Source organism: Alosa alosa, chromosome 14, assembly GCF_017589495.1.
Source record: "Alosa alosa isolate M-15738 ecotype Scorff River chromosome 14, AALO_Geno_1.1, whole genome shotgun sequence".
In the NCBI taxonomy this organism is placed as follows: domain Eukaryota; kingdom Metazoa; phylum Chordata; class Actinopteri; order Clupeiformes; family Clupeidae; genus Alosa; species Alosa alosa.
Window position 1 is genome coordinate 9825506 of NC_063202.1, and position 23973 is coordinate 9849478.

Sequence of the window (23973 nt, forward strand, 5' to 3'; positions counted from 1 at the left end):
ACGTTAGCCAGAGCGGAGCGTTTTGGCCCGGACAAGGAATTAAATTCTTGTTACTGGCCCACAGCTGTTAGCCAGGGCGGGTGACAGAACCATAAAAAAAAAAAGACCTGCGCCTGTACTGGCCTGGCTGGAGACTCGGAGAGGCATGCTGATCTTGTACATCTGCCTTAAAAAATGAAAAGAGAAGGCTTTGGAAGCAGCCGAGCACGCTGTATACTTATATGTTCATGCAGTAGCCATTTGCTGCCTACGCATTCCTGCGTTTCTCTTTAAAACTGTTTGTAGGCTCTCAAAACTTCACAGAACATGTAACAAAAGAGAAACCACATATGGGATACAGTATAGGATACATTACTGAAAAATACAAGACCTACATTTGGTCAAAAATCCAACAATAGTAATAAACTTGTATACCATGGAGGCAGTGGTGGAGTCTATGTGATACGCAGGACTACACAGTATACCCACTTAAAAAGCATCACCATCTCAGTATACCCACTTAAAATGGGCAAGGATACATATTAATATTTGGGGTTGATCACAGTATACCCACCACAGCTAACTACTACATCACATTATATCCACTACAGCTAACTAGACTACACCACTGCATGGAGGTTTGCATACAGGGATGATCCTGTGGACTGTGTATAGCGAAATGTTATGATCCAAAATCAACAAGAAAAAAAAACACGCCTGACACAGTGAAATGTTAGAGGAGTTATTCCTCAGACAATAGAGAAGTTGACTTTATGATCCTGCTTACGACCAACAACCACTGCACGGACAAGCGTTTGCGAATCTGTGCTCAGGGGTCATCTTATCTGAAGCCTTAGCATACCAAACCCAAGCCAGACTAATTGGACTTGTCAAGCCTCCTGATATGCTTCCCCTGCGTATGAATTGAGGAACTCCAACAGTGGAACGGAGTGAGAAGGCCTTAACTTCATAAAATAGTCATGCTGACTTAAAAAGGCCAAAGGCAACTAATTAAATTGGAAAACAAAGAGGCCAACACACAATTCATCTTGTTTGGCTGTGTCTTGTTTGACTGCTTGTGGATTTCTTCCCCATTAGACTACAGCTGTGGAATAAAAACCACAGCAATCCAGTCCTTCATGGCCTTCAATAGTTTCATTTGACATTTATATGTTTTATCCAACCCCAAGTATATTTTTGAATGAGGAAAACTCTGTCAGTCAACTTGCATTTGAGGTTTAGGTTTGAGAATATATTGCCAGAAGTGTAACAACTTGAAGTAAAATTTATTTTCATATGTACTCTACATTTCCATGAATTTTACGGCAAATTATTCCTGAAGTATAAAAGACTCAGGTAAATTAATCCCAGCAGTCAGGGAATAAAAAATGTGCTCCCCTATGCTAGATCACCGAAACATATACACAAACACTGCAACCACTGCAAATTCATCAGTTCCAAGATTGATAAAAGCTTCTATATGAATAATAATAATAATAATAATAATAATAATAATAATAATAATAAGTTATAAGCAACACAACAAGCCTGCAGTCATTGTAAAAAACAAACAAAAAAAAAACACAGTAGGACCTTTTTCCTTTTTGCTGGCGTTGCAGGACAGTGTCTAGACTATTAGGAAGGAGGCAGATTTTCCACCTTCCTCTTGGGGGTTGGCCTTTTCGTTTTAGGCTTGTCCGTGACTGGTGCACCAGTGGTGGTGGTGTTGTCAGGTGTTGCCGCAGCGGTGTTTGCGGAGGTCTTGGATCTCCTGCGGTGTGCCTGGCCAGGCCTGCGGTCCCCCCTCTGGCTCTTGGCCAGCTCTGGCTGCAAGGTGTGCTCGTGTATGGACAGGCCCTCGAGGGCCGCGAGGGCACGGTCTGCCGCCTGCTGGCCTGCGTAGTCTAGGAAGGCCCGGTGCTGAGCGCCCTGCCAGGTGAGGCGGAGTGGTACGGCCTCGCGCTCCCTCAGGGCACTCTTGAGCTCGCTCACGCGCACGCCCGCTGGAATGTTCCCCAAGTAGACGGTGGTGACAGGAGCTTGGCCAGCTGCCCTGGGCTCCAAGACGCTCTCCCCCCCTCTGCCGCCTACACCTCCACCACCACCACGCCTCGCCGCCACCTCCTCCGATTGGCCTTCCTTGGGCCGCCGGCGCTCTGAGGGGCCTTTCAGGTCTCGCTTTGGGTCACTCCTGGGTTCCGTCCTGGGCCCGGCTGCCCTCTGCCCTCCCTCAGGACTTTTATTTAGCGTGACGTCTTTTCCAGCCTCCTGCTCCAGAGCTCGGAGTTTCTTCAGGATGGGAATCTTCTCCAGCATGTCTGTGTCTATCTAAGAGGTTATTAAATTACAGTTGTTTTTTAAAAACCTGAAATGAACATAACCTGCTGACTACTGTACAGTAGCAAATGCTAAGATTGTTGAACTTGAAGAGACCCTGGGGAACCTTTCTCACAATAAGAAGGCCCCATTCATTACCTTCCACTGACAGACGCCGTTTCACATATATATATCTGAACGGAAGCCCCTTTGAGCCCATCCTGAAACACGTCAGTAGAACATCAAAAAGGCCGGCGCACGGTTTTTGGCACCATTAAAAACAGCTGATAATAGAATAACTACGCTGTGCTGCACAGGGGGAAATGGACCCCCGCTGTGTGTTTGGAGCTCTGATAACCCTTCACGTCTTCATCCTTATCAGCACGACTATTTTACTTCCGCCTGCGGCTAAAGAAAGACGTCGTTCTGATCTGGAGGAGGGAAAAGCGTTTTTAGAAGGGCCTGATCACAGGCTGTTTCATTCAGGATATACACGGCTATTGTCTTTAACCTGACCTATTGACCACTTTTTTTCCATGCCGTATGCAGGGGGTTCGGGCTTGCCAGGCATTAAGGTCTTTGAAGATCAGACGTGCCCTTCCTTTCTAAGAGTCGGCCAACACCACCTTTTAATGCCCTTTCATGCTCTGGGAAAGAGCACCATCAGGGCTGATGTGTCAACAGGCCAAGAATGCAATGCATTTGAAAAAATACAACAATTGGTAATAATATAGTAACTGCAGTACTTTGTGTCTATATGCCTGTGCAATTGTGAATGTCTCAAAATAGTTTTTTTGAATATTTCAAGTTGACCATTTAATGAAAGGATTTTGATATTACTGCCTTTGAAGAATTGGATTCTTGCATTATGAATAGCATTAATGAGCATTATTGAATTTGAATTCCCCTGGGGATCAATAAAGTATCTATCTATCTATCTATTATGTTTAGTTTACTTTCTGCATTAAGTCGGTTAATAATTTGCCAATATTTTTTTCATATATTTTTGATATTATTGTTTATAACCTTTACAACCTAGTATTGTCAGAGCTACTGTGGGATGTGTATTCTGGCACTAGTTTGATTTCAGTTGCATTTCAGTTAGGATATGAGTACGTAGTATAAACACATTATATCTTTCTGATTATGAACAATATGATTGAAAAGTACAGTTGAAAAGTATAATCACCTTTGACCAAATGATGCCTGGTGGCTTTGGATGTGTGCATCCCGTCTTGATAACTCTCGTTGGAGTAAGAATGTAATCAACAGTGAGGTCATGGATTTCAATTAGATCCTCAGAAATATCCACTACCTTGAAACAAAATTAATATATTAACACGGATTGTTTTCTAATCAGTACCTTATTTTAATTAAAGATACAGAATAACAAATAGAATGCACTGTGAGATATGTGGCATCTTGTGGATGCTAGTCAAGCACTGTTGGCAATGTAGTATGTTGATTACATAAGTAAAATAGACCAGGAGTGACGAGTGGACTGACCTGGCAGTCGTGAACAACTGTGGCAACAACAGTAGACTCATTCACTGCTCCCATAGCGACCATCATGGCATATTCCATGTCTGCAAAACCCTCACCCTTTCCTATGCGATAGCCTTGGATTAAAAAAATAATAATACACAATAAGTAAGTACAATGTAAATACAAAACTATAGTAAGCACTAGCAGTACAAGTCTAGTTATAAAACATGACCGCTTTACCTTTTTCAGACACAGCCACAGACCCAACTACAACAAGATCAACTTTCACTTTGGCATCGAGACCTATCGGGACGCTGAAATCCTTCACACCCTGAGGGAGAAACGGTATTGTAGGATTGCTATCACATTTTAGTGTTGTGCAGAATTAAAACCAAGTGAAGAAGGGGCCCATGTCTTTAAAATGTAGTGTATTAAATATGTAGGAATATAATTAATTATAATGATTTGTTTTATTCACAGTATTAAATGGGTGCTAGAGTAGTATAAGTTTATAGCTGTGAAAAGTCGTGACCTGTGAGGTGGAGCACACACGCAGGTCCTCTTTGCTTGCTCCCTGTGGAGGGATGATCTTGTTGAACAGCCCAGTCCGCAAACGAGGTGTGGGCACCAGCAATGTTTTCTTGGCCTGAACGACAGAACACACATTGATAATACACTCACAAACAAACAAACAAACAAACAAACAAACAAACAAAACTAAAAAGCTACTTTAGAAACTAGGGGGGAAGTGACGTGCGTGAAAACAGCTGGAGGATTGCTGAGGAGAAGCACAAGTGCCAATTAATTTAGCAATGGCTCAAAATGGATGACACACAGTGATGAATGCGGCCTAAAAAAAGGCCCAAGACTGAGCCCAACTCCTTCAGGCCCTGCTGACTGAGTACCTGTAGCACCATTAACCGGGCCCCTTCCAGTGGTTTATCAGGGTCCACTTTCACCTCGTTGGTTCTGCTGAACACCTGGAGTTCAGACACCTTGCTGCAGGCACCATGAGCCCCCTACGGAATCACAGAGAATAGGAGGTGAGTGACACTTACTTCCAAAGTACAGAAGCGTGCCTGCTCCTGGGGCTTGTCTGGGTTCACCTTGACCACACTACTGGACTTGAACTCCTGCAGGACCTTGAGCTGATTGCAAGCTTGGGCAGCACCCTGTCCAACCATAAGGGATTTACATAGAAAGTGTCATGTATGGACATTGATAGAACTGAGTAACAAAGGACTAACTGTACCCGAACATGGTATCCACGCTCACGCATGATCAACGCAATTAATGGACACTTAAATGACCAGAATGTCACTTTGGGCAATCGTTTAAGGACCTACCTTAAAATTGGGAATCCTATTATGAACAGGCCGTGGGAAATTGGCAAGATTATTAGCTTCGATATAATCCCACACTTTTTTGCGGATGTCCCATTTGGTTGCTCCTACAATCAACAAGTAAACATGAAGGTTAAGATTACGCACTCAGTTACAACTCATTTCCAAACACTCATTTCCAAACAGTCAATGACATTTTCCGACTTTACCCCGGTTTATCTGTATAACTGCGTCCATTTTGGAGAGGGTAAATCGATCGTAATTATAAAAGCAGAACACTTTCATTCACTGTGCAGCGGTGGGCCGGGCAAAAATAGAACCGTTGCATGCATGCCTTGCTGTCAAAACACGTGCGCACTCCCCAATCCACTCAAACACCGAGTATGTCCTATGTCATAATAAGGGGTGGACAGGAAAAGGAAATGTTTCAGATATTAACACGGACCACAGTGCCCCTGCCGGATTGAGTGCGTACTGTAGTAAAACAACTCATTAAAACTAATAAAACAGACCTGCACGAATATGCAAATTACATGCGAGTTATTGGTGAATATAATGCTATATGAAGAAATAGCCTATGTCGTATCATACGGGTAAATTCAGAATTCTGTTAATTCTTGAAATAAACAAATTACTACTGAAGGTTATTAGAAAATTGAAAAAGGTAGCCCACTAGTATCTGTAAGATTTAAAAGATGCGCATCACACTATAGCCTACATTTCGCTGTTCTCTCTTTCATTTAACCTATTATAGGCCTACTTTAAAGTGTACCATGACACAATATTTCGGCTATCCATAGGGGGGCAGCCGAAACCAACCTTTGATTTTATTTTTAATAACCACCCTTTATGACCTGAGGGGTATTTCACAAAGGCAGAATTAACACATCCAAGAAGTGATAAAGCGAGGTTTGACATAGCGTTATCTAGTCATCCTAGCTCAACTCATTTCACTAACGCCAATCCAGGATCAGTAGGAGCGACTATGTCAAGGCAGGTGTAAGTAATTCAGGATGTGTGCGCGTTCTCGTTTCTGCCCCAAAGAACTCACGGTTGGAATAAAAAAAGACGCAGAAAATAGCGTCATTCACACAAAGTGAACAGCCGCTTTTGATATAGACTAACAATGAAGTAAAGTTGTCCTTTTTGGAATGGGGAATCATGGCTATTTCTGTAAAACAGCAGGAGTAGGCGTGGTAGACAAACTGAATGCAAATTTACGTATGCACCTGAGTGCTTCCACACGCAACGTCATTTAAAAAAAACGCTTGCCCCTGCAAAGATGCACATAGTATGATATACCTTTACATTATAGTTGAAAACACCTTCGAAAACTTGCCCCTCCACTTCCAATCAACTACAGTAGGCTATTCAGCAAACGTCTATCAACAAAAGAAGCAAACAACCTAGGCCTATGTTAATAATTATAAGGCTATCACAATTAAAATAATAACCATATGGTAGTAGGCAGACAATCCAGTTTGTTTTGCGAGCAAATAGTTTATAAATGGAATAAAGCTCCTTAAAAAATAGCACGGAGATCTGATTTAATTGACACCTAGCTGAACCAATAAGACAACATAATTATCATTAGAATTAATTTAGCTTGGCTGTTAGCCTGGTCGGAACAAGGTGCAGAGAATAAATCCCCATGGTAACTTATGTGCCATCTCTTTTGTGAAACCAAGTCAAGGCTAAATTCATCCAGGATAACCAAAAAATCCCAGCTTAATCCCTTATCTAGGTTTTGTGAAATACCCCTCTGGAATGACTTTGAAATGAAACCCACACAGCATGCCTCCCGAGAACCCCATGTGAAAACAAGTAGGGAGAAGGGATATGTCAACATCACAATAACTTGTCAGATTTGTTGACCAGAAATAATCATTCTGCAGAAAGGATCAGTGTCAGCAGAGGGCGCTGTCTCTGCAAATAGCACTGTGGAGGCAAGCTGTAGGCCTAACTAAGTCATTTACTTTCTCGTGGGACAGTTTTGCTGTGTGCATCTCAATGATAGAATACTGCACACCATATTCAAGATAACAAATAATTCTGATAAACCATAAGGGGGAAGCTTAATGTTGCAAGTATAGCATACATTGGCCGTGTGTTTTTGATTCTGATTTTTGAAGATGGTTGTAATCTAAGTTAAGGCTTGTATGAGGTTCTTGTTAAATGAAAGGGATAGTGAAAGGCAATTGAAACTTACTATTCCTCCTCATATACTCCTGCTCTGTCACAAATCCAAGCAGACATTCACAGACAGTGCTTTACGGTGATGTTTGGTTGTATCTCTTAATTTTCAGACTTCTAATATATTGTGGAAAATATTAAGATACAAATGTCAGTCTAATTCTGTATTTCTACATCTTTGGAGTTGAGAAGAGTGCTGTAGCACCACCACCCTGCTGTAGCCACACATAGGCTACACAACTCTGAATAATCAAAATGAGATGCTGTCTGAGAAATTACCAAAATACCACTTTATTGGGACATATGAAGAACGGAATATCAAATTTGTTTTCCTAATCTAATGCAAATTACACCCACATGTAGTAACTATACAGCAACATGTCCATTTGAGTTGTATGTCCCCAAGCAAAAGGAATATGAACTGCAGGGAACAGAATGTAGTTAAGCACTTTAAGTAATCTAAGACGAAGGATGAAGCTTATTATACCAGGAGCTGGCAGCATTACTGCATGCAAACTCAAATTAAATTCAACCTCTGATGGATTCTCTGCAGACATCTGGGTTAATTCAGTTTGTCTGGGTCAAATATCAAATGTCCTTTTTTTTTGCAACAGCAGAACTTTCACTGAAAGAGCATCCTAATTTGGTTGAATCTTCCTGTTGCCCAAACATATTTGGTGCAATCACACTCATGCTACCCGTTCGTTTCCACTGATGTATTATAGTATGTTGACATTTCAGGGAAAGTTTTTGAGTGGCAATGTAATACCAGAGACTTTCTAATGAGGAGACACAGCACTCAAAAAATCCTCCATAGAAACGCATGGGGCTATTTTGTAACAGCCGTTGTCTACACATATCCCACCCCTTCCTCGGCAAAACGTCATGAATACATTGAGCCAATCATGTGGTGTGATGTGAATACATTGAGCCAATCATATGGTGTGTTGTGAAGACATCGTGGCAATCATGTGTTGTGAACTCGCCGCTGGAGCAAGATTGGTGTCGTGAAGCCTTGCGCACGCGCATTTCTGCCGAATAGGATGCCCGATGAGTGCCCAAAAAGCGTTGCAATATGGCCGTCGAGTGGAGGGACTTGCCTAAAAGGACTTTGGTAATACCCTCAGGCTACTGCCTCTGTTGGCTCTATCTAAGTTAAGCGTTAAGATCATCTTCGATTATTATCACAGAGGAGCTGACATCCATCCAGCTTGACCAGAACAATGTCTGTTTAGACATTACAGTGCAGCAACACAGCAGAGGTCACTAACTTCTATCTCTAATCGATTTACTGTTAACAACTGTGATCAATACTCAAGAATGTATTGCATCACCCTTCACAAGAAACCTCCGCAACGAGCGATCAAATAATCAAAATAGAAAATAAGGACAGCACTCCCACTTGCAAAGAATTTGTCACGACAATATTCAGAGACAAATACTACAATACTATAATTGTCATTTTAGACAGACATTTATGCACATCATGCCAGTCACATCTGGATATGTCAGTAAGCTCAATTATACATGACTCAAATAATCAGTGTATGATTTAGAAAGAGTTGGTTAAGAGTAGGATTACAATAAGAAATAATACTATTGCAATAGCATCAGCTGCATAAATTGCATTTTAACTGCACTTAGTTACAAATTACATCAAATGATGCTTTATTGAAACAAAGGAATTAAAAAAGTAATTGTTGTCAAAGCTACATATATCACATAATAAGTATTGATTTAAATAAACAGTTAGGGTGCAGAAACTACTGAAATCAGTTCATCTGCACAACACTGTAAACGTCATAGACTGATTATGAGTATAATCCTGTATTAGACTGTAGGGATTCTCCTCATGGTTGGAGCTGTTTGGGACATCAGGGATAGTGCTGTACACATGATACACAGCAGACTAGAGAGAGGTACAAAGAAAGGGGGTGGGGGTGAGATAATAATTGGTAGCCATAGTCGAGTGTATGAAACTGATATATAAATACAGGAGTATACTTACATCCTGATCAGGATTCAGGGCCACTGTCATTTCTAAAACCCACACAACACATATTCTGCCCCTTTCCGCCACCAAAAGTCGACATGTGAATCATGTGGTATGTTGTGAGTACATCATGACAATCATGTGGTATGTTGTGAATACATCGTGCCAATCATGTTGTTATCTCACAGCTTGATGTTGTGAAGCCTTGCCCACGCGCAGTGTACCCAAAATATCTGCCCGATAACTACCCAAAGTGTGTTGCAAGATGGCCGCCGAGTGAGGGGACTTGCATGAAAGGTTCCATCTGGTTCCATTTGTTGTCTCGTATTGGCATCAGATTCTGACCAATCACTTGCATCGGCTTCTGACCAATCACTCACAGATCATATCTGCATTCTTCAGACACAGTGTTCTTACCTGAGGCTGCTGCTGCTGTAGATGCCATTGCCATATCACCCATCACACCAGGCTGATGGAAGGCCAAAAAACATCTTCAACTGATTCACACATTGAACAGAGGTTTGTTCATGTGGATTTTACTTGGCTAGTTTAGAATAACACAATGTCAGGTAGTATTCTGAATGAAGAATTTGATAAAATATGTGATTATGTTTTTCTCTTGTACTTACAGCAGAGGCAGTGCTCCTAGATCCCATACTTAGATTACCATCTGTCCAATGTAGAGAATATTATGTGAATACATACCCAGTCTGCCTTGTACATTCCAAAGTTTATTGTTATTTATTGTTTATTGTTAACACATACACACTTACATGTACGTCTAACAGGGGAAGCATCTACCTGTGGTCTTGAGACAGAAGGAGAAAGAGAAATAAACATAGGAGAAAAGAACATGGAGTATGCTCTCTCTTTTTAGCGTACATGTCTGTGTGAAAATTTAAAGACACAAGATATGTTCACACCAGTGACCACAGAGTCTGTGTAATGGATGACTGTAGCAGGTGTGGGAGGTGTGGGAGGTGTGGGAGGTGTTTGCACTTTTGCATTTTGCATGTGTGTCTGTACACATTAACATATGAGCATTTGGCTTAACAGCACAGTTTTGACCTTTTGGGAGCACATCTACAACCCAAATCACCCTGGGTTCTCTTTCGCATTTATTTCCTACTTGGCTTACCATTGCCAAAAGAGAAGGCATATTTTTATTATTAAAAAAAATATTATCATTAGGCTCATGATAGACCTACAGACATTTTTAATGTGGCTACAGCCAAACAAGTGTGTTGTAACGTTAACACATACCTTACCGAAAGAGATATGCATGCCGGTTAGGTGTCCACCTGCTGGGGGGTCACAATTTGCCTATTTGCCGGGGACACAATTTGCCTATTGTGTATCAACAACACTCAATAACAGGTATAATGTGATGTGTTAGTCACACAATTTCCCCTCTAAGAATTTGACAACCTAGTCCTAGGCTATTCAACTAGCTCGCTTGCTTGCAAAACTTCAGTAGCTGTGCAGTGTGCATCCGCTTCCTTATTTGTATTTTGAGTTGCCAGGTTTTATGACAAAACGGTTGAAATTGAAATTAAGTCATTGTGTAGGCTATGTGTAGGGTGTATTCCATTCACAATTTGGCAACCTGGGAAATGTCAGACTAACAGGAAAAATGAATGGATCCGTGATTTTAAAATGAAGTTTGACGGTCTTTATATATATATATATAAAACAGCACTCACCGACGCACTTATTCTTACTGTACTCTAATGTTTTTTTAAACTGTCCTAAAATTGTGAGAATTGTTCCAAAACATACTGTTTACCATGTTGTTAGTCGCTTTGGTTAAAAAGCGTCAGCCAAATGTAATGTAATGTAATGTAATGTAATATATTATATTATATATAATACAAAATGAACCGACTCCCGATAGTTTTAGTCCACTTTCTGGTCCCCTTTTAGTGGACTGCAATTCTGTAAACTTGACAGAGGATTTCCAGAGACCTGATGCCTTTTCAACTGATGTGTAATACCCATGGAGGTATAATAATTATATATAATACACTATAATATAAGACTCTGACGGACTGAGGAGGTCCTAATATAGACCCCATAGGCTTTGTGGCCAAATGGCCCTGTCATGCCGGGTACACGGCATCAAGGGTGTCTGCAGCACCCTCTAGAGGATCTGATAGATGGAGTCCTTTCTTCCATTGCACAATAAAACGTCCCACATACTCGATGCACCCGACCTACATGGCCAACAAGTTAGGACTAGGCTACTACAACAAGGCACGGCTGGCAACCACTAGTCACCATTTCAAGCTGCCTCCAGTTTGCCCTTGTCAGCCCAGTACAAAAGGAGTCACGTTGACCATTGACCGTTGGCTATTTCCACTAAATATTCAGCTCCTGAAATATGTTTTAGACAAGGTTCACGGAGGTGAACGGCTGGACAAACGCGAAATGACAAGGTGTTAACTAAACAATGTAGTAGGCCTAAGGTAGACAGGCTTTGAAAACCTGTAAGGTTAGGCTAGTCTGTCACAGCTAACTTTAAGCACAGCTTACACGCGCATAAGTTCAAATTCAATATCAGCATCACTCATTATCGGAAAATCCTGACAGCGAACCCGATGCAAAGCCAAAACGGGGACTTTACATGATGTCTTTTTTAAATCAATTTGTTGACCTTTACCGTTTCATGGCTTCTGCTGAGAAGTGCGCCACACACACTGAACTTGAATCAAGCATTCTTCAGAACGCAGCTGATCATCCCGTCTACTTTCACTTTCAATGAAATCCTGGTAAACGGAATACACTACAAGCGGCGTGATTTTCGGAAAGATGTGAAGCACAAAACCCGTCGTCATTGTCAGCGGCCTGTTATAACGATGGCCTGTGTTATGCAGAAATATAGCCTACCTCTGATCGACAGACCCCCCTCCCTCTAAAAAAAACTCATCGGATCTATACGAATTGCGTGGGTCTCATTTTCAAGTCGAAAAAAACGGAATTCCGTTTAAAAACAGAAGAATCACACCCCTGAATGTAGTCCACCAACAAATTCAATTATGGGCAATCTTCCGCCAATATTTTCTAGTGAACTCATTTATTTCCCACAAATTACCCACATTTTTGCTTCAAATCTGCCACAAACATTTAATTTTTGTAAGGGTATGTCTTGCTTTGTCAGTGGTGTTCTTTTCTAGGTCTTTTCTACATGCATGTAACTTGTTTGAGCTACTAATGCATACTTGCAGGACAGGGAGAGACATAGAGGTGGTAGGCCTATTGTTATGATTTGTAGTCAGACATCATGTAAAAATTACCACCACCACCACATCCTCTAACAATGCTGCAGATATTTTTAGGCATATATATGCAAGTTAAAAGCAAAAGACTCTAGTCTTTGAAGACAGATTTAACTTGACTGTTGAAACGTCAGTTTTTCTTTAAGTCCCCTAAATGCTACATACAAATGATGACTTGGATTCGAAGCTTATAAACTTTTAACTGTTTTGTCAAGACATTGTTTATGTTAATTAGGTGTACATCTCAGTGACCACTTAGAGAGGCAGCCAAGCCTCAACGAACAGGAAGAGTTCAGAGAAGCATGGTGTATCATACGACATGTTGGCAGTGAGACAATAAAGAAAGCTAAGTTAAGAGCAAATAAACTGTAATTGCCAGCAGTATTATTTGACATGTTTAAATGTTCACTGATCACAGTCTTTGAGGAAGGAATCTCTGGCAGGTTAGGTTTCAGTATGTCAGATCTATCTATCTATCATCTATGAATTTCCAGAGTCTTTCTTTATTTCAGTTCTGCAGCATCCTACAGCATCTCCTCTAGGCCAGTGTTTTTTTTCTTAACTGGTGGGTTGGGACCCAAAAGTGGGTGGCAGAACCATTCTGGGTGGGTTGCAGAGCTTGTGGGTAAAAAAAAGCCACTTTATCAGATCCTAATATCGGACCTTTATTTTGATAGACTTTATTCGTATATCAGTCGTTGCCATGGACATAGACAATGTTAATGTGACAGGTCATGTTAGACATCAGTTTAGTGGTACCGTATTTTCCAGACTATAAGTCGCACATTTTTTCATAGTTTGGCTGGTCCTGCGACTTATAGTCAAGTGCGACTTATTTATGAAAAAAATATATAATTGAACATGTTTTTAAATGTTAATTTATATTAACTGACATGAACCCTACATGAAACATTACGTCTACAGCCGCGAGAGAGCGCTCTCAAATGAACAAGTCCTGTGCACTTTGAGTCAAAGATGTGCTTGTACTATGCCTGAAACACACGTGCATACCTAAATCGTCAAATTATGGCCGGGATTCTATTTATAGCAAGGCCTCAGGTTTGGACAAATAAAAGCCAGTATAATTTTGTTTCAATTTGTAATATTTTATATTGTTGGTTGGTATTGTTGCCAATGAAAAGTCATTGTCCTACACCATGAGTCTCCAACAGGTTGCTCTCATTGCTCTCAAGCTACCAGTCACATGCCGCCCCCTTCTGAGCTAGAGGCTGAAGCAGTAACGTACATTTAAACACAATTGTTGCTGCCAGGCATCAGCCTATGAATTTTATAAAAAAAATAAATCATGGATATTTTAAAAAATAACTACATTTAGGCTATCTTAGACCTCTTTGGCTATACGGAATAAGGTTTCCCTTGCAGCACAGCACACGTATGGATGGCAAAATCCCGACACTACATGAAACTTAATAGTAAGCCATTAAATACCCCACAGATTTCAGTGGTTATCAGTCCCGATATTTAGCAATATAATAAAACAGTCCAAACGTAAATTAAATCTCAAATTGAACATCTGTTTTTGATAGCCTACCCATGCCGCTGCAAACGAAAAGTAGGCCTTTGTCTCACAATAAAACGCAAGAAATAAAGGACTATATAGCTGACTCGAATACAAGCCATGGCCAAATAAAGGTTCTGTGCTTTGCGCAGCCTAAATTTGAGGATTTACGAGTCTCCTAAACATTCCTCACTCGTTATCAGACAAGCTTGAAAACATTTGAAAACAACACTCACTGCCATGTAATATTTGATCGCTGTTTTGCTACTAATTATCTTTCACGTAATGAATACGCACAGAAAGTGAAAGTAGGCCTACTGTGCGCTCCGTGTCTGTAGCTGTCTGTTCACGTCCGCAACGTCAAATGGAGAAGTCATCCATGTTCTCTCGCATTATAGGCGGTCATGCTTCTGTGTTTGCAAAATTCCTGACGGTTCCTGATCGCTAAACATTTGTTTTCCTTTCCTGTCGATAGCGGTTGATGTTGAAGCACCTAGGCTATAATTTGACTTCAGCGGTGACAAATCCTGCTGAGAGAGAGAGAGAGCAACGAAAGAGGCACCCCAAAGTGGTCCTGCGCGCGCGCGTGTGTGTCTCTGCATGGGGTTCAATTGAAGTCAGAGTTGGTCCGTCAATAGTCCCGCATTCAGGCCGCTCCATTATTATATTAATGTCAGACAGCGCTGTAAAATGTGTGGGAATTTCTCGCATTATGATGGCTAGATTTGCGGGACTTTTATTATTATGCTCAATACTAAGTAATAATTTATTCGCAATACCCGCAATCCCGTGCTGGAATTTAGACCCTGGTTTTAAATGCACATCTTTTTTTCTCTCGCTCTCTTGGAGGCCAGCCAAGCAATTGTTCTGCTGTCAGTCTGTGCCAATATATCGTCCAAAAATGATTGATTGCATTGCATTCTCCACATTTTTAGCTAAATTTTCATGTACCACATCAGCATTTTTGTTCAGTGATTTTTTTGTAAATTGCTTTACAATTAGCGTCGGGCCCTTGTCAGCAGCCTTCGGCTTGCCTCTTGCCATCACTCATTCGTCTTCAGTAACATTCCCTGTAGAATTCTCAATATTTTTGGCCTCAATGTGTCCAGTTACATAGTCTGTCTGTTCTTGGTCTTGGATTTTGTGAAATATATTTCTAAATATCACCTGCTTGCAGCAGCTTCGGTCTGCACTTCCTTTTAAAACCGTGATCTTTTCTCTCTCCAGCATTTAATCTGCTGCCCGGTTTGTCTCCCACATCGTCCAAAATGCTTGATTGCATTGCATTCTCCACATTTTTAGCTACATTTTCATGTACCACATCAGTATTTCTGTTCAGTGAATGTTTTGTAAATTGCTTTACAATTACCGTCGGGCCTATAGGCCTATCGCCTGCTTGCTTCGGTCACCTCCTTTTAAAACTGCATCTTTTTCTCTCGTGAGCATATAATCTGCTGCCATCTTGTGACTCCACATTGCCCAAAATGCTTGATTGCATTGTATTCTCCACATTTTAGATACATTTTGGTCTACCACATGGCATTTTCTTTCAGTGGATCTTTTGCTTTGCAATTACCTTCCTGCCCTCTTCTTGGCTGCCTTCACGCCTTCGTCTTAATTAACATGAATATTTTTGGCCTCAATAATCCATTTACATAGTCTATGTTTTTGGTTTTGGATTTTGTGAAATACATTTCTAAATAAATGCGACTTATATATGTTTTTTTCCTGCTCATGACGCATTTTTTGACTGATGCGACTTATACTCAGGAGCGACTTATAGTCCGGAAAATACGGTATACACAAGTAGGCTACCACCCTGAATATTTGAAGTAGGACTTGGATTCACTTAAATTGAGGACAAAATGGGACTGAAACCCCAGTGTGTGGTGAGCAGTGAATTGCTGGCACATGAGAGCATGAAACCATAAAAACAGAAATGCTACATGGAAACTAAGCACCCCTGTCAAAGACAAACCTGTCGACATGGGCGGATTATGAACTTTTGGGCCCCTGGACCCAGATGTGTTAAGGGCCCCCCACTAATTGTCGCATATGTGGGAGGGTGGTTTGGGGGCCCTCCCCCAGAAATGTTTGAATTTGTTTGATGTGATTTCCTGTATTCTGGTGCATTTTGGGGATGGCCAATACTAAATTCAATCAGATTCATAGCCTACACCCTGATTTGTTGATATTGAGGCAATGATTCCATGTGTAACGCTTCTAACTTAACGCAATATATAGGACCACTATATTACCAGAGTTATCAGAGCTGGGTTCGGCTATAGGGAGAGAATTGGCAACGACCAGTATTTAGATGAAGAAAAAGACAATAACATGAATGTTCACGTATCCTTTAAATCCTCAAAAAAAAGGGAAAAAGTAGAAAAATGCAAAAAAGATCTTCGTACGTACTTTTGTAAAGGAAAAAAAAATGAAACAGGGCCTTACTAACCACTACCCGGGTAGGAAATTAGTGATGTGTATCTTAATCTTATCTGTAATCCAGAACAGGTTGCGTCCAGGCCACAGGCATCACAGGTAGGCGCACACACACACTGGTCACAGTCCTTAGGATGGCTCGCCGTATCTCTCTCGCAGAAGATGTACAATAACAAAAAAACAATCTGCACACGGCAGTAGGCTTGGGAATTGGTTCCAGTTTCCGGTTTGGAACCGGTTCCAAACGTTCCGATCCATCGGAATCGTACACACGTTAATGATTCCACTAACGACTCCGAACATCCATTCCCACGTCGCGGCACGACGTCACAGTATGCAAAATTTAGACATTTTAAAGCATTCAACTTCTGCAGTGTTTCCCCTACAATGTAGGCTAGTCAGCAACGCCACTCCTAGAATTCAAGCGCTGCTGCAAAAAATTGCCTAATTAAAAAAACACACCAAGTGAACTTAGGGAACAGCTGCCGTTTGTTTAGGTTTGATGTCAACAAATAATAGTAGGCTAACGTTGAAGGCGCAGTCAGGGATTTCACAGGAGATCACGTTTGTTTGTGTTTATGTTTTAACTTTATTAGCAGACGCAATTTTGTGCAAAAAAACGTAGCCTACATTATGTTAACCAAGGAACCAAATTAAACACGCCAGCGAGATAGCTCGCCTCTACCTTCAGTAGCCTATTCCCAGATAAATTCCACGCATTGTTTCGTTTTTGTTTGTTATACAGTCAATGCTTTCAAGCCCTGTGTTGCTAACATACCTAGGCTGTGAAACTAGCCTATTGGTGGGTTTAATTGAATTTCGGTAATAGTATATGCAACCATTTACATCTGTGGAGATAGTTTGTAATTTCCTGTAGAGCTCACCAAAATCATAGAAATGATACAAAACACTTATCTGCTATAATCCAAGATAGATTTGCTTTGAGTTGTTAGGCTTTTGAGCATTTATTTTACCAAATGACATGGAAAACACAATTTATTTCATCCATATATCCTTATGCACCATGCACAACAACGCTACTAAGTTAGCTTAAAACCGTGAGAATCAGTGTTGCACGGTCTGCCCGAAATTAAGCGGTCACCCGCGGTTATTAGTCATAAACAAAATATTTTAATGATATTCGGGTCATTTGCGGGCGGGTCAGTTAAAATTAATTAAATATATATTTTCTACAAATAGGCCTACTTAAAATATCACGAGAAGGCTAGCATCAATACAGTAAAGCATCAATACAGTAAAGTCAACAGTAAAGAAGCTGAAGACGCCAGTTAAAATAATAAAGACACCCCTTCAGGAAAAGCGATATAGGCTATGGGAAATATTGGGAAAGGTTCTTAAAGAAGATGACAGTAGTACAAGTTATGGTCTATGTAGGCCTACTTCTTGCGAAGCCATTTAAAAGTATGACAGCCAAAACGGGCAGCCTGCAGGAATAAATGTTATGGCACAGACTATACAGCCATATCTACCGGTACGTTCGCGCATGCATAAAAAGTTACCTTAGTTCGTTGTGTTTGTGACTTTAAACAGTGGATGTGCTTTAGTAAAGCTTTGTGCGTTTTGACCAGCAATGTATCTCTCTTGCCTAACTTGCCTCACCATTTCTGTTTTCGAAACAAAGATGTATGGCCTTCAAATCTTATCCTAGTGTTCTAATCCTTGGTGGTTGCGTGCGTGCTTGCGCTCTTATTCTCATTCTCTCTCCTGCGCAAACATTATGTCCTGCATGCCTACTGCGTGTAGTTCAACTGCATAAAGTTTCGCAAATAAATTAGTTTGTTTTACAGAAATGGCCTACTGCCACACTGCATGCAGGCTATAACCAAAATCACACATTTTGTAAATAAGCGGGTCGGGTATAATTTTGTCCTAATTAATATTCGCAGTCCGAGTTGCGGTTGGGTTCATTAAAATATCGGAGGACCGCGGGCCGCTTGTGACCCGCACAACACTGGTGAGAATCAAGCAAGCCTCTCTGGCCGTCACGGCCTTAAAGTGGCAGGCACTCAATTTGACCTGCACCGCACCAATACATTGTAATGACATGAAAGAGTCTATATAGTTTATACAGTGCTGTGCAAAAGTTAAGACACCAAGCTAAAATTGATTAAAAGGAGGAATACAAATAATCTTTTGGAAATTGATCTTAATGGCTTAATTTAAAAAAAAAAAAGAAAAATCAAGCCTTTAAGGACATCATTTACATTTACATACATTTTTTTGTGAATGTATCATGTATCGTAAATAAATAAATGTTATTATATAAATAAATGTCTTAACTTGTGCACAGCACTGTACATTGTAAATAGTAATAGCTTGTACAGTGGCCTGTGATTAAGCTTTATTTTTTGTCATAATTTGTAACTCAATCTGTCAATTTCTTTCGACAAAATCCACCAGAAGTCATTTTTTCAAAATCTTCTGGGGGGCTTCCTACGATCAACAGCACCGCTGCTGGAAAGAATTCTAGGGGAAACACTGTTCTGTATTGATATTGCAGCCTTGGTATTCATTTTCTAAAACCACTTTAAATTAGACATTCAAAGCCAACAACTCTCAAAGCCATCCTATAAGTGTTCAGCAAATGGTACAGGAATCGATATGGGAATCAATAAGGAATCGCATCGATAAGCAGGTTCGACAATGGCATCGATATCGATAATTTCTTAACGATGCCCATCCCTACACGGCAGTGTAAAATACCTCATTAGTGCCATGCAGGATCGTTTCACTTCATACCATAAGTATTAACACTCAAACTCAAATATCATTTCTCTGTCTAATGTAAATCATGTACTGAACAACTGTGCAATACAGCACCAGTTCAGTAGAATGACAGTGTGTCATTTGCAACTCTAGTTAACATACACCATGTACATTCACAGTTAACCAAATACAATATTAACAGTCAGCCATTAGCAACTTACTATGTGTATACCACATCATATTATATTCAAAACGTCATGTAGCTTAAACATTGTCTGCACGCGCTCCTACATCATGTCACGGCATGCATGCATGCCCACGCAGGGTGCACGTGATCAGAAAAGAAAGCGCCGTTCTAAACTAACACGGCGGGTTTAAAACAATAACATTCATTTTCAATATATCTCCGACTGTTTTTTTTTTTTTTACCTCTATATACATCAAAATAGTTCGTTTTACCTCAAAAGTAACACACTGGCTTGCTTAACGGAAACACACACTCACCGGAGATTCAATGATTTAAGACACAAACGATGTTCAGGAGTAATAATTCAACCGGAAACGTCTTCTTGAAAAAGTTAAACAAAGGATTAGTTCAAAAATAAACGGTGAAGTGTCGAAACGTTGATAAATCTTAATCTTTTTTTCACTCGCAATATCTCTATGAGCTTCAGGGGAATCATGGGAAAAATGGAAAAATGCAGTTGTGGACTCTTCCTCTATGTGCAATGGATGCACTCGTTCACATGCAGCACAGCGCCCCTTAATGGACAGGGGGCAAACGCTACAACTACATTCAATAACCCAGTGCAATTTATGTGGGTTACACATGCAAAAGCTTGGGCTTCAGGGTCCCCTGACCCCATGGGCCCCTGAGCCTGGGCCCAGTAGGCCCGTGCAGTAATCCATCCCTGCCTGTCGAGTACTTTGAAAGGTGACATCAGGAGTTGAAGACCTCACAAATGTGATGCCAAACATCGATGTCGATGATTTGAGAAATTGACTGATAAAAATGATAAGACTCAAATATTCAACAGAGATGCTTTCAGAAAAGTACAAGTGACTGAATAAGAATTGATCAAAATCATTCCAAGGACACACTCTATCCTTACTAATTATCCTAACTGACTAGGTCCTTTAGAAAGCAGCCAAATCAGGTGTTCTGCAGTACATTGTAAATGCTGTTGTCCTGAGTGGATTCAAGTTGGCTATACACATGCTCCACACTGGAGGCACAGTCCTCTTGGTCGGCCACAATCGGGATATCAGGGATGGAGGAGTACACAGGATGCACTGCAGACTTAAGATATGGAGGAGAAACAGGGATATAGACATGTATTCACTTATTTACATACCAGTTGGTTCAATATTGCAAACAACTTATCTGTATTATATTTTACCACGTCTGCTCACGGACCACTTGGGATAGCTTGTGGACCACCAGTGGTCCCCGGACCACACTTTGAGTAATCTGAGTACCCAGAAGCTCTCTGGTTTAGGCTACATATCACATAGGACTTACTCTTTCCTTGAAAGAATGCTTTTTGCTTAATTTAACCATGAGGTGCCGAGTCTTACTGGTTAGTACACTAGCAGTTTTTTTGTCATATTTTCTGTGTGTAGACGGCCTGAAATAAACCACTGTGAAAGTTGAAGAGGCCCCATCTTTCACTGTGCTTTCACTGTGGTGAAATATGAAACATGGTCCACACCCAAAAAAGCCTATACTGTTGATAAGTGTTCAAGACTGCATCCGGTACATTCGCCACACATCTGTATTGAACGTCCTGTACCTAAACAGTTAGGTACCAATATGTGTAGCTTTACACCCCTACTTCAGGTGCATTTCAATTCATAGAGACTTGTGATATCTACAAATATCTACCAACCCAATGTCACAACCCGGTCCAGAAGCCTCATTTCCTAGCCTGTGACTTGAGATGCCTTTGCTGCTCCGGTCCGGGTTTTCCTTCTGCCTTGGCTTTTGGTTGACTGACAAGGGAGGCGTCCAATCACCTGTGTTTGCTCTGCTACACCTGCTGCCACTCTCCTCGTCAGCCATGGCTTTTAAGCCATGCCATGTGGAACACTCTTTGCCAGATCGTTCAGTGTGGATTCTTGCGTTGTCTCATGTTCTTGCTGGATTTACTGTTTTTTGACCAAGGATTGTTTTTGGACTTTGTGATTTTGCCTGAACCTTTTTGGAAACCTTTGCTTGGACTTTGCTTGCTCTTTGTTATTGACCTCTGCCTGTTCTGACACGTGAGTCTTGCCTAGCCCCTTTGCTTAACTGCCTGCAGCCTACCTGTGTACCAAACTCTGTCTGTTTTTGCCACTCTGGAGATCTGTTTGAGCCCTGCCTGTACTGCTGCCTGTGCTTTTTTTGCCTACTATGTTGACTCTGCCTACCAAGTGGTTTTGCCTGGCTGCCTATTTTTGTGTTCTTCAACATTAAAACCTAATTAACCTTTAATCAGTTTCTGAGCCCTGACACCCAAAGAGCCAATAAGTGTGTAACCATAGGCCCCAGCTGTGGTGCAACTGGCTGGGGCAGGTGTTAACTAGTATTACTAAGCTAGGTCGAAGTAGGCTACTCCCAAGTGCTATTACGCCACACATTGTAGTTCTCCTGTTCATTTGCTTGGAAAATCGTCATGTTTCATGTTGTGTGACTTACACATTTTTATCAACTACTTGTGCAACTGTATTTAAGTAGGAAAAATGTGGATGTTTTTGATTAGCCTACTGCTATCTTCCTCTCTCTATGGCTACGTCTGAGCCCGCTAGCATAGCAACATGCTAACACATTCGCGCCGCGCACCAGAGTGTTTGAGTGCACGTACCGACACGGGAGAGGTATGATTTAACTCGTGAAAAGTTAAGGTAAGAACATGTATTACTACTGACATTGGGTGGCGTGTTCCTTTAAGAAATTTATTCTGCTGAAAGCAACTGGTCCTGTACATTATGACCGGCCCTAGTCAACGCTAGTTACAATAAATAAACACACACACACACCAAAGTAAGATTTATTCATTTCATTTTAGGCTATTTTTTCCAAATAGTTTGAATAGCTTAAGAAGAATTGTGTGCAATCACTGTTATGGTACTGTTACTACACAGCACATAACTGTACATATCTGATAGGGTTCATACTGCAGACATCCCAAGTCTCCCAGAAGTTCCGGGAGTCTCCCGCATATTGATAATTCGCCTATTTCACGCCGCCATTTTGAATATCGATAAGCCGTAAACTCACTTCCGGTTAACAATGTCTTATGGAGAAACTAGTTATCGGAGCTATCTACAAGGCTCCCTGATGCCCGCAAATTAGGTTAAATCTCCCGGAATCTAGAGCGAGCAAGAGCGCGCACACACAAGACCGAAACTTCAAATCATGTGTGCATCTCGGTAGAGAGAGGGAGAGATGATTTTAAGAAGTGTCGTTTCATTTGCATATTATTCAGGACTAGACTACTAAATGGCTATTTGCCAAGTCTATACATAAAGACCAAACTACCAAAATATACATATTTTATTATCACAATTTCTACTAGGCCTTCCTTATTTGGTGTGCTGAGTAGGGACAATGAATTAACAAACATAGGCTATTCATCACTATTTCAGGGTCTGCTGAGACCGAAATAGATAGAGAAACAAACAGAAGAGAAGAGAAGTAGCCTATGCTCTCCATTTTAGTGGAGTACATGTCTGTGTCGAAATAAAGTCCAAAGATATACTCTCACCAGTGACCACAGAGTCTGTGTAAGGGTGGACTGCTGCAAGGTGTGGGAGGGTGTGCATGCATTTTGCACTTCTGCATTTGAGTGCTACAGCAATGGGTGCCACAGAAAACAAAACTAGAGAGGGAGACAATGAGCAGGGAAGAGCTGCATGGGGATGTCAATAATCAGGAAAAAGGCCAGTTTGAAGAGTCGGGGTTTGAGGGCCTGTTTCATGGATGCTAGGGTGTTTGATGTGGTCAGGTCTGGAGCTTCTTCCTGGTGGCCTTGAGTGTGTTTGCATCAACTGATCTGAGACAATGGGTGGGTGTGGCGGATGAGGGGGTCGGACAGGTATGGAGGGGCAAGGTTATTAAGAGCTTTGTAGGTGAGAAGTATTTTGAAGTTGATCCTGTGTTTGACTGGGAGCCAGTGGAGGTTGTGGAGGACTGTGGTCATGATGACGGGTGGAGGTGAGGAAGCGGGCAGCTAAGTTCTGGACATATTGAAGTTTAGAAGTAATAAGGGCATGGATGAGTGTTTCAATTGCGGTGAAGGACTGTGAAGAGCCAAGGTGTATAATGTTGCGGAGATTAAAGAAGGCAGTTTTGGCGACGTGGTTGACATGTAGTAAGAAGGAGAGGATGGGGTTGAAGATGATTCCAAGGTTGCGGACCTTGCGGAGCAGGATTACATGATACCCATGTAAATATGAAATAAATAATGTAAATAATACTGTGGTGTGGATGAATGTATGTGTACATTGTGTGTGGGTGGTGGGTAGACTACGTCCCATTTCCACTGGTCCCATTTCCACAACTCGTACGAAAAAGGGGCTGTGTTATTCTTGTATGCCTGTTACATGTAAGGGATAATGGGCGACACGGTGGTCTGTTCACAGAAGTTAATGCGGTCGAGGTTGTAAAAAGCGGCCCGGCGCGAATCGGACCGTTTAAACCTCGTGGTGCATTAACTTCTG

The 23973-nt window shown here is 41.2% G+C and overlaps 1 protein-coding gene across 5 annotated transcripts; it reads right to left on the bottom strand.

The window, feature by feature from the left end:
- Positions 1 to 1246: 1246 nt before the first annotated feature.
- mthfsd (methenyltetrahydrofolate synthetase domain containing) lies at positions 1247 to 19896 on the bottom strand. Of its 5 annotated transcripts, XM_048263087.1 has the most exons (11): positions 19777 to 19896; positions 10083 to 10117; positions 9939 to 9979; positions 9727 to 9778; positions 5127 to 5230; positions 4686 to 4799; positions 4313 to 4426; positions 4021 to 4111; positions 3802 to 3914; positions 3485 to 3610; positions 1247 to 2307 (listed from the first exon to the last, which is right to left on the bottom strand). In XM_048263087.1, the coding sequence occupies exons 3-11, from the start codon at positions 9963 to 9965 to the stop codon at positions 1615 to 1617; spliced, it is 1434 nt and encodes a 477-aa protein (XP_048119044.1). In that variant the 5' UTR covers positions 9966 to 9979; positions 10083 to 10117; positions 19777 to 19896; the 3' UTR covers positions 1247 to 1614. The 5 variants fall into 5 exon arrangements, with proteins under 5 accessions (XP_048119044.1, XP_048119042.1, XP_048119043.1 ...); XM_048263085.1 differs by lacking the exon at positions 19777 to 19896 and having other exon boundaries at positions 10083 to 10278; XM_048263086.1 differs by lacking the exons at positions 4686 to 4799; positions 19777 to 19896 and adding an exon at positions 4839 to 4952 and having other exon boundaries at positions 10083 to 10278.
- Positions 19897 to 23973: the final 4077 nt, after the last annotated feature.